Below are 16,450 nucleotides of genomic sequence, written 5' to 3' on the forward strand. Positions count from 1 at the left end.
CTGTGAAGCCCAGAGCCAGCGAAGGACCCTGACTTTCTTCTTTCTCTGGGAGGACGCTCAGGGAGCGGGGGAATCTGCCTTGGTACCAAACTGCCTATCTGTGCCCTCTGAACAGAGTGACAAAATGAAGGGTGAGGCTGAGCGCACAGACGCAGGAAAGCTGTGTGGCTGAGGTGCTTTTGCAGGCCAGCAGGTTCCTAAGGCAGGCTAAAGGCTCTCCTAGAAGCAAGCGGGGTTCAGGAGACACTTGCTTGTGCAACAGCTCTGCTGGGGCAGAGGCGGAGCCAGGATCCCCAAAAGAAGTCACCTGCCAGCCCCGGGCCCTTGCAGTGGCCACCCTGAGGTCCTGGGCTTCGAGCAGACATGACCGATGACAGAGTCCGCTCCTGATGCTGACACCTGCATCCTGATGCCGACCACCTGTCTGGAAGGCCATTCTATGTTTACAACTGAAAAGCAAACCAGTCCACCTCTTTCAGTCTCCTTTTCAGAATAAAGCATTTCACACTTAAGCAACATTTCTCTTCTTCTGCAAAATAAATTGAAAGGTGAAAAATTAAAAGCATGCCTCAGTAATTTTATGTGCCTAACCATACATCCAATTACATGAAGTCACAGAGTGAGGGCCACTGCGGAGATGGGAGGGAGCTGGGTGGAGTGAGATGGGCCTTGGGGGGACAGGTGGCAGAGATGCAGGGCACTGGAGCCGTGAGATGCCCAAGATGCTGGCCACAGGGCAGGATACCCAGGGCAGTGGCGACTCTGCAGGAAGGCCCTGCAACTGGATGGAGAGACAGATGTGCTCACGTCTGTCTCTCTCACCAAGGTCGAAGGTCCTGGAGGACAGAGCCTATATCTGTGTATTCAAAGACCCACCTCCCCAACGTTCTCAAGCCTGCACCCTTCACAAACGTGGCCAGTCCAGAGGAAGGAATGTGGATGTTTATCCCTAGGTTATGGCTGGGCTTGGGGACTAAGCGGGGCCTTGCTGGATGTGCACTTTAGGAAGATCCTCCAGGCTGCAGCCCAGAGGGGGAACCAGGTTGAGGCAAGAACTTCCGAGGGACGCAGTTTAGCCGGTCGCAGTGATCCAGGATCCTCGTAATAACCGCCCTGTCTCAGCGCCTCCAGAGTCATCCCTCTCAACACAAACTGGGCCCACTCCACCTCCAACCCCTCACAGTCTTCCTCTTTCTTGTTCAGAATAAAGCTCAAGTCCCCGGAACGGCATTTGAGGCCAATCGTAATGTAAGCCTGCTGCACCTGTTCAGAGCCCAACACTCTCTTCTGCTTCCGCTGGCTTCAGTCAGTAAGAAGAATGGGCCCCAGAATTGCACCTCCACACCCCTTCCCATGTCTGTCGAGGCTACTCACCCTCTGGGAGTTTGCTCTGCCCTCCCACCACCCCCAGGCTCGTCGCTCTCTGAGCAGAATCAAACTCTAACAGCGGTCCTTGTACCTGGATTCACTTAATATTTACTGGACACCAGAAACCACAAACAAAAAGACTGATCCATTTCATTCCCTTAAAATGTAAAACACTGCACAGGAATGAGAAAACCAAGTTCAAAGAAAAATGGGAAAAACTCTACTGAATACTTATGACAAAGCGGCAATCTCCTTATCCTACCAAGAAGCCCACAAATGATTCACACCAATGACTGGGAAAAATGGGCAAAGTTAAATACATCCATTCTATTTCTCAACTATAAAAATGGGAAAAAAAAAAAAAAAAAAAAAAAAGGATGAAGGTTTCAAAGTGCCCAGTGGACTGAGGAACACATCACTCACAGGCTTTGCTTCCGGGAGTAGGAACGCTGTGCTTCCTGCCGGAGGGTGATGTGCCAATTCCTACAAGATTCAAGACACTGAAACCTTTAGCCTAGAAACTCCACTCTTAGAAATGTATCATACAGATAAAAACAGAACAAGCAAAGAGCGCAGCTGTGACCTCGTTTGTAATAGTGAACCCACCGAGGGGAGAGATTGGTTCAAAGATGACGGTGTATCTGCACAATGAAAGAGCTGGAGTAAATTGGTAACTTCTCGCAGAGAATTCTTCCAAATTGTGGCACTAAGTGAGAAGCCGATGACCTTCGCTGACGCACGGTGCTGTTCCCTTCGTGCAACACAGACAAGGGAACACAGATATGCTCGTACGTGCAGGCAAGCCTTGAACACGTGACACTGGCTGCTTTGGGGCAGATTTATGATGCATTCTCTCTCGCACTGTTTGAAACTGCATGATTTTCAATTTTAAAAGCCCCCCCCCCCCGAGACATGGAGGCAGCTGTTGACCATCTATAACACACCAGAGGCTTCCCAGGCTCATGGACATGACCATGAAGGGTGCTGCGTGTATTTCCCAGGAGCTTTCAGAGATACAGTGATTCTCAGAGAAGGGCTTTCACTTCCTGTGAGATGCACGGAAACGCTGTCAAAGGCCTTCCACAGTTTGTTAGTTTTTAGTTGCTTTCAGGGGCCTGCCTGACTCCCAAATTTCTCAAGGCACCTGCTCACATCCACAGTTAGTTTATCAGCTTCGCCTCTCTGAAGCAGAATCCTGGAAAGAGAAATCCAGAGGAGGAATGTTTAACAGTGGTGATGAGGAAGACCCTGCCCCAAGCAGCGAGACACGATCCCGAACAAGTGGGTTACAAGAAGAGTATTCTGACGTTGGCAGGCTGTGTATGAGGTATAAGAAGTTAAGAAATTACCGAAGACACATTTAGAACTCAACAGCTTTGCCTGGGTGGAGCCATACTGTGATTATGTAAGTTAAGACTTTGCTGATCCCAAACCCCCAATTTGTTACACAACTACAGTAACAATCATCAAAGCTACACCATCACTACAAAACTATAATAATCAAGTCAGCAAGGTGCCCGCATAAGGAGAAATATACAGATCAATGGACTAGAACTTCAAGTCCAGAAATCGACTCTCACAAATACAATCAACTGGTGTCCGACAAAGGTGCTAAGACAATTCAGCAGGAGAAATCAGCCTTTTCAAAAAAAGATGCATAAACAACTGGATGGCACGTGTGCAAAGAATGGGGCCGGACCACTTCACGCCGCATAGAAAAATTAACTCAAGATGGATCAAAGACCTAAATGTGGAAGCTAAAACCATAAAGTCCTAGAAGAAACCTAAGTGTAAATTTTTGGGCTTTTCTTAGATACGTGACCAAAAGCTACAACAACAAAAAATATACTGGACTTCATCAAAATTGAAAGCCTGCACTTCAAAGGACACCATGAAGTAAAACTACAACTCACAATACAGAAGACGAAATTTACAAACCATGTGTCTTACAGGGGACTTGCATTCTAGATACAAGGATCCTGTAAAGGATTCTGACAACTCAATAAGGATATACAACCCCGGAGTTCCCGTCGTGGCGCAGTGGTTAATGAATCCGGCTGGGAACCATGAGGTTGCGGGTTCGGTCCCTGCCCTTGCTCAGTGGGTTAATGATCCGGCGTTGCCGTGAGCTGTGGTGTAGGTTGCAGACACGGCTCGGATCCCACGTTGCTGTGGCTCTGGCGTAGGCCAGTGGCTACAGCTCCGATTGGACCCCTAGTCTGGGAACCTCCATATGCCGAGGGAGCGGCCCAAGAAATAGCAAAAAAAAAAGAGATATACAACCCCACTTAAAAATGAGCAACGGCTCTGAAGGACCATTTCTCCAAAGGAGAAATTCGTGTGGCCAGTATGCACATGAAAAGATGCTGAGCATCACCAGCCATCAGGGAAATGCAAATCAAAACCACAGTGAGGAGATTCCGTCATGGCTCAGCGGTTAACGAATCCAACTAGGGACCATGAGGTTGCGGGTTCGATCCCTAGCCTTGCTCAGTGGGTTAAGGATCTGGCGTTGCCATGAGCTGTGGAGTAGGTGGCAGATTTGGATCGGATCCAGCGAGGCTATGGCTCTGACATAGGCCGGCGGCTACAGCTCCAACTAAATCCCTAGTCTGGGAACCTCCATATGCCATGGGAGCAGCCCTAGAAAAGGCAAAAAGACCAAAAAAAAAAAACAAACCCCAAAAAAAACCCCACAATGAGATACCAACTCAAGCCCACCAGGATGCCTGTAAACAAAGGCAGATAATAACTGTTAATGAGGAGGTGGAGAAATTGGAACTCTCATACCTTATAAAATGGTGCACCCAATTTGGAAAACAGTTTGTGGCAGTTTGTCGGTTCCTCAAAAGGCTAAACAGTTACCATATGATCCAGCAATTCAACCACTAGGTACATATTCAAAAAGAAATTAATATCAACACAAAAACTTGTATACAAAGGTTCAAGGAGTAAGTAATTCATCTCATTCATCTCATAAGACAATCAAGAAGTGGAAACAACCCAAATACCCATCAAGTGATGAATGTGTAAATTAAATGTAGCCTATCCATACAAAGGAAGCTTATTCAGCATTAACAACCAATGAAGTAAGTATTGATACATGCAGAGCAGGAACAAACCTTGAAAACAGGAGGCTAAGTGGAAGAAGCCAGCCACCCATGTTGTCTCCTGCCACTTATGTCAATGTCCAGAACAGGCAATTCTAGAGACTGAAAGTAGTAGAGCAGATGCCTCAGTGTTGGGAAAATGGGGGGTGGGGGTGGGGGATGATGCCTCGAGGAAATGGCAGTGAGCTAAGAGGTACAGGGTTTCTTTCTAGGATGAAATCCTCTAAAACCAACTTTGGGGGTGGCTTCGCAACTCTGTCAATGTACTAAAAGTCACTGCACTGTACACGTTAGACAGAAGATGTACGTGGTGTATAAACTGCATCTCAGTAAAGCTATCTTAAAGAACAAGAGCTAGGCCAGGACAAATAGCTACCAGATGAATGCCGATGCTAGCTGGTACATTTAAAAAGGTGACGTTAAAATTCCAACCCTTAAACAAGCTTCGTAGTACTGAAATGCTTCTTACACAGTATGTATTAAGTTCTTGTCAGATCCTATTTTATTTTTTTAATTTTTAATTTTTTGTCTCTTCTTGGGCTACTCCTGCGGCATATGGAGGTTCCCAGGCTAGGGGTCAAATCCAAGCTGTAGCCGCCGGCCTACACCACAGCAACTCAGGATCCGAGTCACGTCTGCGACCTACACCACAGATCACGGCAACGCTGGATCCTTAACCCACCGAGCGAGGCCAGGGATGGAACCCACAACCTCATGGTTCCTAGCCGGATTCGTTAAACCACTGAGCCACGACAGCAACTCCACTCAGGTCCTATTTTAATCCACCACTTTTAGAGCAATCAATACAAATCAAAAAATTCTGAAACTACTTTTATTCAAATAGAATCACATTTGAAAAGCAAGGACTTCTGGTTTAAAAGCACCTGATCTGCATTTTGGATTAAGACCAATGAGATGGACAGTTTACTGTCAGTGGCTATTAAAATAATACTCTTGCTCCAGGACCAGAGGAAGAAGAGACAAAAGCTATTTGCTTTTGTGACTTTCTATACACATTCTATTTGATCAAATAATGAACCTTTTATAAAACCACTCTGTAGATGAAACAAACAAGGTTTTAAATGGTGGTAGGAGAACTGTGGTCACCAGACTACATATTCTCCCTTTTTTATCATGAAACGCTTCATCACTTACAGAATCCCAAGCCCTACCTGTCCAGCTCACCTGCAGGAGGAAAACCTACTGCTAAGGGCATCACCTTTTCTTTCCGTTACTGTGGTTCATTGCTCTGCCTTCAGAAGGTTGTCCGGTATCTGTGGACTGCTCTGACTAGGCCTTTCCTTGAGGATATAAAATAAAGAAAGCCAGGTCTCTGGCATGCCATTTGAGACAAGCTGGCTGCACCTCTGCCTCCCTCTTAAAGCCAGGTGAAGCGAGAGAAGCAGAGGTCTTAGCAGCGCCTGCGAGCTGAGGCCCATCACGCGTATCCACCCTCGACTGTCTTCCAGTTTCTTCCCCTCCTCACCCTCGGGGGTAAAAGTATACAGACTTCTCTCCAAGGGGGTCCGGCCTTCCCTCCATTGTCACACCATCGCCCACGTCATTTCCCTTCCTTGGAAACATGGCCTTCCTTCCACCCCCTTTAAGTCCTTCCCTGTCACTCCTTCCTTCTCCTTCGAGACCTAGCAAAAAAGCCCGGCCCTCATGCAGCCTTTCCTCACGCTCCTTTACCTTCAGGACGTCTTGGAAACTCATGACATAGCAGGGCCAGAAGCTGCTGGCCCTGAGCCCTGTGCTGAGAGCACACAGAGGACCCAGGGCTTCCCCTGTGGAATCTGAGGTCCATCTGGGAAAAGGCCTGGGAGGTCCTAGGACGCTATGGTAATCACTTATTAAACATATTCCTCTGCTGCTGTGTTAAATAAACCATTTTAATGCAAACGCTCAATAGGGCATCTTTCCCAGTGCTCCCAAGATCTCGTCTCTTTCTGCGGCCGTGGGCATAGGTGGCTTCACTCCGTTCTGCCTTCTCTGGAGCATGACAGAATTCTGTGTGTTGGAAAGAGAAAGAAGAAACCCAGATCAGTCAGGTACCAAGCGCTTCCAATGTGCCAGTAATCTACTACCTTCTTCAAAAGGAAATACAAAAACCAAGCTTGAGGGGAAAAAAAAAAAAAAAGGTTCTAGGACCCAGGTAATGTTTTCAGACTATTTTCAACTAGACAGAGGCGACCCTTCTCACAGGAGTATGTTAACTGCAGCTGAAGCGAGGATCTGCATGGGACCTCAAGCACAGGAGCACCAGCCGTGGAGAGGGGCTATGGAATAAGTGCCAACCGAAGCCAGCGTTCACCTGGCGGGAAAGGAAGCAGCTGGATCCAGTGCTCAGAGGAACAGGAATTACACGACACTGTCCTGGGAAAATGGGGCCACGGGTGGCATGGGTGAGGAGGAGGCAAAAACGGAAGCCTGACTTGTGCTGGGACGGGGCGGGACACCCTCTCCAGGAAACTAAACTTGGAACTAGGCTACTGTTTTAGGGTTGCAGACACTTCTACCTGCAGGAAGACGCACCCTGTCAGAGCTGCTTCTTACGCCTGGAGCAGGACGAGGCAGCTGAGGAGCAGCCCGTATCCTTCAGGGCGCAGGGAGGATCAAGTCAGAGAGCTGGTTCCTACAGCCCTACTGAGGGAGGGGCTGGTGATGTCAGGCTTCACGGTCAAGCCTCAGAGATGACGTCTAACATAAAGGCAACCAGGTGGGCTCACCCAGAACTTCCGGCAGTTCTTGTACTTCAAGAAGTGAGTGGAACACCTTTCCTTGTCATAGTTATTTTCATCCAAACATCTGGCAGAAGCGTCAGATTCCTTAAATACGTAAGACAGGCATCATGTAAGAGGGGGAACCGCCATCTACAAAACAAACACACAAACCCCTGAAGCTGCTTCCCCCAGAGCAGGTAATATGAACTCATGCCTTTTTGTTCTTTTTAATGAACATATAGTGAACAAAAGTGGACTTATCTTTCCAACTGCTTGTGTCAAAGCACTGACTGAGATCGCTTAACCCCGTAACCCTTTGACAAAGAAGCTGAGGCACAGGCGATGTGCTCAGGTGAGAAGCCAGACCATCTCCTGCTCCTCCAAGTTCACACTGGGACTTGGAAGGTTTGGTGTGAAGGTGGCTGTGACATCCTATTAGGTCACTAAGAACTAGTCTACATCAAGGAAGCTTAAATTAACAACATTCACCTCAATGTATGGCTATCATTCACTCCGCTACACAAGTAAATACACCTATTACGTAAGCCATTTAAATTGCCATCATTAATATCACTTCAAAACCAAAGTGAGCAACACAGGGCTATGAGTTCAAAGGAGGGCAGCTGCCTTTTCGGAATTAAATTCAAGGTGTCTGAACTGGAAGTAGATTGGATAACAAACTTCAAAGTGAGAGGTATGCTTCTGAGAGGTCAACTGAAGGAAAGTTTAGATAAAGGGGTAGGTAATCTGATCTACCTAAAGAGACTTAATAAAGTTGTTGAGACAGGCTTCATATATAGAACAAAGCTAATTTTCCATGCCAAATATTTTTGAATGTGTTTTTGGAAACTATACCCAGGATCAGGGAATGTAACTTTCACAGCACAGTCTGATGACTGGTTTGTTCAAGGGTGACACAAGTAAGAACTGCTAATGATATCAAATAAATGCCAATAAAAGCTTATTATTGCACTAAAACATTGTTTATATGATACCTTTGTGAAAATCTTTAGGCTTCAAATAGGCTAATTCAGTTATCAGCCTCTTACTCTCTTACTGGTCGCCTCAAGGACAAATCACTGACATCAAAACATAAAGTTCAGTGACACTTTAAAAATACCTACTTTCTACCACTGCATGTTTGGACTATCTTATACATGCCTGTTGAGTATTACAGTGACAACTAAAAGCCTTTATGCTGTACAAATAAGGAAAACATAAAGAGATGAATCTTTGTTAGCCAAATTATGAATATTTAAAAATGCTCTAGCGAAATAAGGATATGCTGGTCAGGATTATTTTTTGTACAGAAATAACTTTATTCAAGAACTGCAGAAAGCCAATGGCCACAAAATCAGAAGCAGCCTGTTTTTCCAGCTTAACACTCATAACAAACGAAAGCCACCAGCTTACCGACAAGCACGGATTCACGTCAGGATCCCTCATGCTCCGAGCCACCACCGGCATCCTTCTTCCTGCAGGCAGGTGTGTGTAGGGGGGGAGAGTTACCCAGTGATTCACACAGGAAATCTCATTAGCTCCACAAGTACTTGCGAAGTTAATTCTGGCATAATGCTTATATGGTAAGGAACGCCATATCCTGTGTATTTTTTAGAATAAACACTTGGATGTGATCCTCCTTTGCATTGTCACGTGTCTCAGCACAAAGGCCACGTTTAAATGATTTAAATGCATCTACAGAAATTTGATTACAACGTCCAGGAAGAAAGACAGTTCAACTCAAATTCAGTTTTAGTTTATCCCTATTTCTAAAGGTTAAGCAATTAAATGTATTAACAGAACCTAAGAACACAGCCTATGCACCGTAGCGATTGCTTCCTGTTTACACATTGATTAGCGGACAAGACTGGGATGGGATAATTTCGAACAACCTAATTTTAGCAAAGACATCTGTTCACTGAAGCACCTGAAGATCTACTCCATGGCCAGACCTAGGATGGCCAATATACTGAAAAAGCAAAGTTATGGCTTAGTTGACATTTTGAAAAGTTACAAAAAGAAATCTGAAACTTAACTTCCAGTGGCATCCTCCACTTAACTAAGATGTCCCTGCGTTGAAGTAAGCTGGTACTAGTACTGTGGTTCATTAATCTTCCAAACCCTTATACCAACACAGCTCTGCAGAAGCCTTTATCGATTAAGGATGATCAGAGTTCTCTAAGAGCCAATTAGTGATTCCAAGTCAAGTCACACACTCATACGACAGATAATGTCAACTACATCCCAGGACAACTGCTCCTTTTTCTTTTCTTTTTAGGGATGCACCTGCAGCACATGGAAGTTCCCAGCCTAGGGGTCGAACTGGAGCTGCAGCTGCAGGCCTACACCACAATCACAGCAACTCTAGATCCTTAACCCACTGAGCGAGGCCAGGGATCCAAGGATCCAAGACAATGTCAGGTGCTTAACCCTCTGAGCCACATCGTGAATGCTGACTGACGACTACTGTCTATAACGTGGTTAACTGAAATTGCTATGTCTATTATTTTCAAAAACATGTCTGAGAAGGAATTAAAAGAAATTAGAAAGTCAACTAGCTGTTAATTATTTAAAAGTGATTATTTTGTTTGCTTCGATATATTGGTATATTATCAATCAGCCATCCAGAAATATCTGTAAATGTTCTGCACTAATTTAAAGAGCTTCCCCCTGAATCCTGTTCTAGTTTGTCTTTTACCTAAAGACCCAAGGAGAAGCCAACAAATAGTGCAGTGTGACCCACTAAAAAAAGACAAAAACAAAAAAAACAAAAAAAAAAACACTGAATAAAAAACTGCATCAGGATAACCAGAAAGAGGTAATGACTTCCATACAAAATGGTTTCTACATTTCCTGCCCAGGATGGGACCATCCAAAAACATCAGCCATGTTAAAAGAAATAAAATACATTCAGAAAAAACAAACCCCACGAGCTCCTGAAAAGTGGAAGTATTCTGAAAAAAGTCACTTAGTTCAGTTTCTCTATTAAGGCAAAGATCAGGATATCCAGGTTAAAGAAGACAACCTTTAAAAAGCAGGATGCAAAAACGTCTAGTCATTCCAGAGCCCTTTGCTTTTAGGGCCACTAAGTAATCCCTTTGTGATTTTCACTGACCAATACCTGAGTATACCTAGGTTAACAAAAACAGCTTAGCAAAAAGTGAATTAATTCAAGATCCTGTTCAACCATAGCTAGAAGCTTTTCCCTCTCCTGAACACAATGTGTTTGTTTGCAGGCTTGACTTCTTCCTGAGAGATGATGGCACGAGATAAATTCACAGCCTTCTTTTTCATATCTGCCCTATGCTGTGAGAACACTGAACTATGCTTAGCTGTTCATAGTCGTCCTTGGATATAACCTCAACAACGATCGGGCGCAGACAAAACTCAAGTTGGGTGCCTTACAGGAAAGCATCTTACTTTGAATTTTACCAGCACCACGGGTCAGGAATTCTTTAAAAATAACACCTAGGTAACATCACATATACCAAAGGAGGTTTGCTCTGGGAGTTTATTCACCATTTCATTTCCTTTCCCTTCCGGATTCTAAATACAAGTCACTCTAAGTTTGGGTTTTCACATGTCACCGTCTTCGCATGAATCCTCATGTATTAACTACACATGAAGAGGAAATGTCGGTTTACAATGAAGAGCGGGTCTGAAGGGAAGCTGGAGTATTCCGTTAGAGGCTTTATCTCCTCATCTTCTGAAGGCACCATACAAACGTTAGGGAGCTCTACTTGCAGAAGACAGTCAAAAAAACAAAGATTTGAGGGAGGGGCCGCAAAGGCCCAGCACATTTCAGGAACAGCTCTAAAATCTTTTCCAAAGGGCCAACGGCTTAAAAAAGTATTTCTTGATTTCCCATCTAAGTGGTTCACGTCCCCACTCTCTGAGCAGCTTTGCAAGGGAGGGAGGAAGGGAACGTGCCGACACGTCCGTGCCCAGTGCAGGTCGGAGCCCAGGCAGGGCCTGCGGCTACCCCCAACGCGGGGGTAACCGTCGGGAAGCCGAAAGACGTCCTGCAAGGCCCTCAACCCTTTAAGCCACTGCTGGGTGCAGAAAGGCAGGGTCAGGAAGTCGGGGTGGCTCTGCGGAGGGGGCGGGGAAGGCGAGGGGAGACCCCGGAGCAAAGCATGCCCCAGGCCTCGCTGCCTCCCGCGGCGCTGCCTGTCCGCCCAACGGCCGACCGCGGGCGCAGGTGAACACACCTTATTTCGACCTTCGACGGTGCCGAGAAGGGCAGGGGGCAAAGAAAAGGGAGGAAACTGGGGGCCAGGGTAGCCACTTACCCTCCAAACGCTGGGGAGGAGGTTGGAGGGAGGGGAGGGGGTGCCCGGGCAGGGGGCGCCTTCCTCGCCCCGGTCCCGAAGAGACCCGAGTCCGAGGAGGAGGTGCGAGAGGAAGGGGCCCGAGCCGAGGCCAGGCCGGGGGGAAGCGGCTTCAGGCCGAACAAGTGGATTCGAGCCCCGCGGCGGCCCAGGAAAGCCCCTCTCTTCCCGCAGCCGCCGCGGAGGGAAGGGCGGGGGACCACTCACCTCGCGCTCGCGCGGAGGCTTCGCCAGCGCCCAGGCCGTCTCCAGCTCCAAACACGTCAATGGCTCACGCAGCCGGACCTTAAGTAGCGCGCATCCCAACATGCTGCCCCCGCTCCCCGGCGGCGGCCCGCCCAATCGGTGCGCGCCGCCGCCTGACTGACAGCCGAGCGGGGTCCTGAGAGGCGGGGGCGGGCGGGTCTCGCCCCGCCCCCGGCCGGCGGGAGGAGGGCCGAGGCGGGAGGAGTGGGCGGGGCGGCGCGCGCGGCCCCGCCCCCGCCCCCGCCCCGCAGCTCCCCCCTCGCCGCTGTCCGCCCCTTAGCGCTTTGGATTGACGGGCGGCGCGGCGGACCAATCGCTAGGCCGGATCCCGGCGGCGAGGGCGCCCAGTGGCCGGCCCCAGGGCGGAGCGCGCCCGGGGGACGGGCACAGCGGCGGGCGGGGGCAGGGGGCGGGCCGGCGGGAGGCGGGGGCGGTGGCCGAACAGGCCGGGGGAGGCGGCGGTGGGCGCGACGTCGGCGGCGGCGGCGGCAGCGGCGGCGGCGGCGGCGGCGGCAGCTGCAAGTTGGGCTGCAGGGGCAGCGCATACACTACAATGGCTGCTGGAAAGAGGCGTAAGGAAACAATTTCCAGGCCCGCCGCGTCCAGCCCGAAATATGAGAAAAAAATTATTAGAAATTCCGCGGGCGGTGTAAAGGCGGCGGACGGGCCGGAGGGAGGATGTTAAAGCCCCGCGGTGAGTTCTCCCGGGGTCCGGGGCGGCGGAGAGGCGTTTAGCGGGAGAAATATCAGGGTTATTTAAATTATGGGACTAGCCGAGGGGGCAGAGGAGCAGCGGCGGCGGCAGGAGGAGGAAAAGTTTGTGCTACTCTCAGCCCCTGCTCAGGACCCCAGAGAGAAAAATAATAATAAAAAATAAAATAAAATCATTCAGCGGGGGTGCGAGGACTCCCGAAGTCGCTTCTGACAGGGCAGGGGGCGATGCGGCTGGAGACCCGAAGGTGAGGTCGGTGGGAAAAAAAAAAAACCCTTTATTCAGGGTCTGGAAAGTTTGAAAAGTTTTCCTCCTCCTCCTCCTCCTCCTCTCTGGTGCTGTGAATATTGTGACAGCGGCAGCGGCAGCAGCGAGAGCGGAAGACATTAGAGACCCGAAAAATAAGGGAAAAATTAATATAAATTCAGTTTTGAGAGTAAACTCTCCGCATTTTCCACCAAAACATCCCGGGGGAAGGTCGCTTCCCAAAGGGCCTGGCGGAAACCCGCAGTCGGCAATATTTGGGGGGCACTTTGAGTGACTTGGGGGAACTTTGCCCCTTTTTCAAAAGAGGTTTTTTCTTTGGGGGAGAAATGAATTTGTTTTTGCCCTTTCCTCAGGTGGGCGAGTCGGGGTCGGGGTGCGGGGTCTGCGGGGAGGTGTGAGCCCGGGATGTGTGGCTGCGGGGGGGGAGGGGGTGCTAAATGAAAGCAGGAGATCTGCACAGAGCTGGGACAGCTTGTTGTCAGTATCATAAACAACCAAAATGGAGGGAGAACTCAGGCATATAACCAAATAAAAATTTTTTAAAAATCGCAAAAAAATCCCAAAAAATCCGGGATGCTCCCCCTTTTCTCGCTCAAGGTAAAAGTATGAACCGCCTTTCCCCTGAAGTCCATTTTGACTTTGCAGGGACCAAGGAGTTAATATTTATTTATTTTTTAAAACTTTCGAAGGGCAAAAGCCTTTTATAACTCAACCGACAATGAGAAAACGTGAAAATCCGATGCTCGAGAAGGAGGGGGAGGGAGGGGGGGAGATGGTAGTGCAGAAACTGCTAAACTTATTGGTAATGTGGACTGATCTGAGATAAGATAAACACTATATTTGCTATTTTATAACTCTTTTAATGATCGTTGCGGGTTTTTTTTTTTTTTTCCCCTGGTGGAAAAAAAAAAGTGATGCCATTTTCTTAATAGAGTTAATATGTGTGATTGGAAGAATAAACCTTTCCGGCTCTAGATTGCATTTTCGTCGCATTTCTGCTTCAGGTTTTGTTAGTGGCTCCCTCCTTTCTTTAAACTGGGCTCTACAGAGGAGGGGTAGAGAGGTGATGTTGCTCAGAGAGGCTGGTGTGCAAGACTGGAGCACCTTTTGGGGTGGGGTGGGGAGTTGCTGGGTTTCTCCCTTCCTGACACGTTTGCTTCACCTGTTCATCCTCAGGAAAGAATGTTAAGCTGAGGTTTTCTGGTTTTATGTATGGAAAAGGATGGTGCCTCTTGCATCACATTGAAGTTAGTGGGAAAGTGCTGCTGATGTTGGTTCCACGTGGGATGTGGGACAGAGCAGGGCATTTTAAAGGGACAGCTTCTCTTTTCTTAGGATTTTCATCACCTACACAGAATCCCTGCGTGAGGACCAAAAGCAGAGGTGCTGGGAGGGTGTGGTGATGGAAGAGCCTCTTCTTTCCATGACTCAAGTGCACCCACCTTTAGCAGTGATGGAGGGAAGGGGAGGGATAAGTCAGCTCCGCAGAAGATGGATATTGTGTAGATCAGTTTGTATCCAAGCTGTTCTTTTGTGTAACAAGCCCTCCCAGGAACTTTTCATGTTACATTGCTGTGCTTTGGAAGCTGATTTTGGAAGGAATTGTGGAAAAATGGAAATAGTTTAAGGTGTGTGGTGTAATGGTATAGCATTATTGAACAGTTATGAATTCTGTGCAGTGAGATCAAAGAGCTGTGTATGCCCATAATGTGATTTTACAGCCATTTTGTAAAAGCTGTAAAATACCTAATATTCAATTTGGCTTAAGGTACATTGAGGACTTCTGCTTGAAAACTGCAGGCAGAGTGGTGGAGATTCTTTTACACTGCAAGCAGTAGGCATTTCTTTAAGGGGAAAAAAGCACATGCACCAGCCCCATGGAAAAGTTTACGTATACCCATTTTATTTTTTTTTTTTTTTTTTTTTTTTTTTTTTTTTTTTTTTTTTTTTTTTTTTTGTCTTTTTGCTATTTCTTGGGCCGCTCCTGCGGCATATGGAGGTTCCCAGGCTAGGGGTCGAATCGGAGCCGTGGCCACCGGCCTACACCAGAGCCACAGCAACGCAGGATCCGAGCCGCGTCTGCAACCTACACCACAGCTCACGGCAACGCCGGATCGTTAACCCACTGAGCAAGGGCAGGGACCGAACCCGCAACCTCATGGTTCCTAGTCGGATTCGTTAACCACTGCGCCACGACGGGAACTCCCGTATACCCATTTTAAAATCCCATCCTATACATGTGCTGTAACTCTGCACTTTTGAAATTAGAAGATTTTACAATCCTGTAACCTGTTGGTTTGCATCTTTTAAGCTGAATTTATTTGTGTTATTTAACAGGAAATGTTTACTGATCATAAACTACCACTAACTCTCATGGCTTAGATTGTCACAATATTTTCAAAATTTAAAATGTGTAAATTGTTTGCTATACTCTTTTGAGATTAAGGTTAATCTTGAATGGAATTGACTTGTGTTCCATTTTCCACAGGTATATGAAGTTTCTGGAATAAATGCCTATTTTCCTTTGTTTTTATGGTGTATAGAAATGGATTCAAATTAGGGCTGGATTTTTAGACTTCTCATATAGAAGGTTTTTTTTTTTCCTTGCCTTGCTGTACAAACAGATTATTATTTTGAAGTGTAGTGTGTGTTAACCTGTGCTCACATCTGAGCTCTTATCTGCACCTTTCTCTCAATACCTCCATAACAGCATTACCTCAGTGTAATGTTTGAGTAGGTCACCTTGTGGTTTCTGATTTTGGAAGCAATTGCAACTTTCTAAGAACTCATTAAAAAATTAATCCCATGAACCACTGTTAAATCAGAACTGATTGGAAAGTGATTGAACTGTCAATGGAGAAGAGAAACTTCCTTCCCTCCCCAAAATAACCTTCCCAGAGGTTTCAGAATGCCATGAAGACGTATAAAACCTTTGAAATGTATCTGACATTTCCATGGTACTTTGGCTCAGCACAGTGGCACTGACTGTCAGTAGTCAGAATTAGGCTATGTGTTTGAAATAAGTGAAACTTTTCAATCGTGACTCGTTGCCACTTAGACAAACCAGTTACTGATATTAATACATTCAGTTTCTGTCAAAGTAAAGGAAGAGTCTTAGATCATTGAGTTATTCAGGTTGTTTGGACACTTCAAGTTATGATTAGTTTATTGTTCCTCTAAATAAAAGTGCTGGTACTGTGATTTTTTTTCCCCCATCTCACAAAGGTAGTATAAAACTTTCTTCATGTTTGGGTTTTACACAGCCAGCTGCTTGTGTGAATCAGAAGATGCCCTCAGAGTACACAAGTGTAAAATCTGTAATTCTTTAGTCTTGTTCAGATAGGACATGCATAATTACTAATGTGAATTGATTGTTTTGAGCTTTTTTAATGCCTTAGAAATACTACCTATTGTAACATCCTTTTTCTGAGGCTACTATTAAATTATACCAGTTTACATAAACAAGCTAATGTTATTATATACTCAAGATCTTTATTTCAGTTAAAAGTAGAGAAACCTCATAGATTGAGATTCTTACTTGAAATGTATATGCCTCATTTTGCTCTTTGAAACTCTATAAGGAGTTTAGCTGCTGTGGAAGATGAGATATAAATGTGGGCTAATTCTGATAAAATTCAGTATCTGTGTATTTATTATAATGTAAATATTTTAATAAACAGACATCTTACAGCT

At 46.6% G+C, this 16,450-nt stretch overlaps 2 protein-coding genes across 4 annotated transcripts in view; one reads left to right on the plus strand and one right to left on the minus strand.

The window, feature by feature from the left end:
- CHCHD7 (coiled-coil-helix-coiled-coil-helix domain containing 7) lies at positions 6,350-11,889 on the minus strand. 2 transcript variants are annotated; one of them, XR_002343320.1, is made up of 4 exons: positions 11,740-11,889; positions 8,615-8,676; positions 7,014-7,306; positions 6,350-6,488 (listed from the first exon to the last, which is right to left on the minus strand). XR_002343320.1 is itself a non-coding variant. In XM_021089353.1 (4 exons), exons 2-4 carry the CDS (start codon positions 8,666-8,668, stop codon positions 6,384-6,386), a joined length of 258 nt encoding a protein of 85 aa, XP_020945012.1. In that variant the 5' UTR covers positions 8,669-8,676; positions 11,740-11,888; the 3' UTR covers positions 6,350-6,383. The 2 variants fall into 2 exon arrangements, 1 of the variants encoding a protein (XP_020945012.1); XM_021089353.1 differs by having other exon boundaries at positions 7,208-7,306; positions 11,740-11,888.
- The window catches only part of PLAG1 (PLAG1 zinc finger), a 50,134-nt gene continuing 45,939 nt past the window's right edge, over positions 12,256-16,450 (plus strand). For both annotated transcript variants that reach the window (XM_021089354.1, XM_021089355.1), the window contains exon 1: positions 12,256-12,472. The gene's annotated coding sequence lies outside the window, so the exon portion shown is untranslated. The remainder of the gene's footprint in view (positions 12,473-16,450) is intronic.

The sequence above is a fragment of the Sus scrofa genome, chromosome 4, assembly GCF_000003025.6.
Source record: "Sus scrofa isolate TJ Tabasco breed Duroc chromosome 4, Sscrofa11.1, whole genome shotgun sequence".
NCBI lineage: Eukaryota > Metazoa > Chordata > Mammalia > Artiodactyla > Suidae > Sus > Sus scrofa.

Coding starts and splice junctions, on each gene's coding strand:
- CHCHD7 (XM_021089353.1), bottom strand. CDS start 8,668: ATGCCGGTGGTGGCTCGGAGCATGAGGGATCCTGACGTGAATCCGTGC. Junction 7,307..8,614: donor ACGTGAATCCGTGCTTGTCG/GTAAGCTGGTGG, acceptor TACGTATTTAAG/GAATCTGACGCTTCTGCCAG. Junction 6,489..7,207: donor AGAACTGCCGGAAGTTCTGG/GTGAGCCCACCT, acceptor TCCAACACACAG/AATTCTGTCATGCTCCAGAG.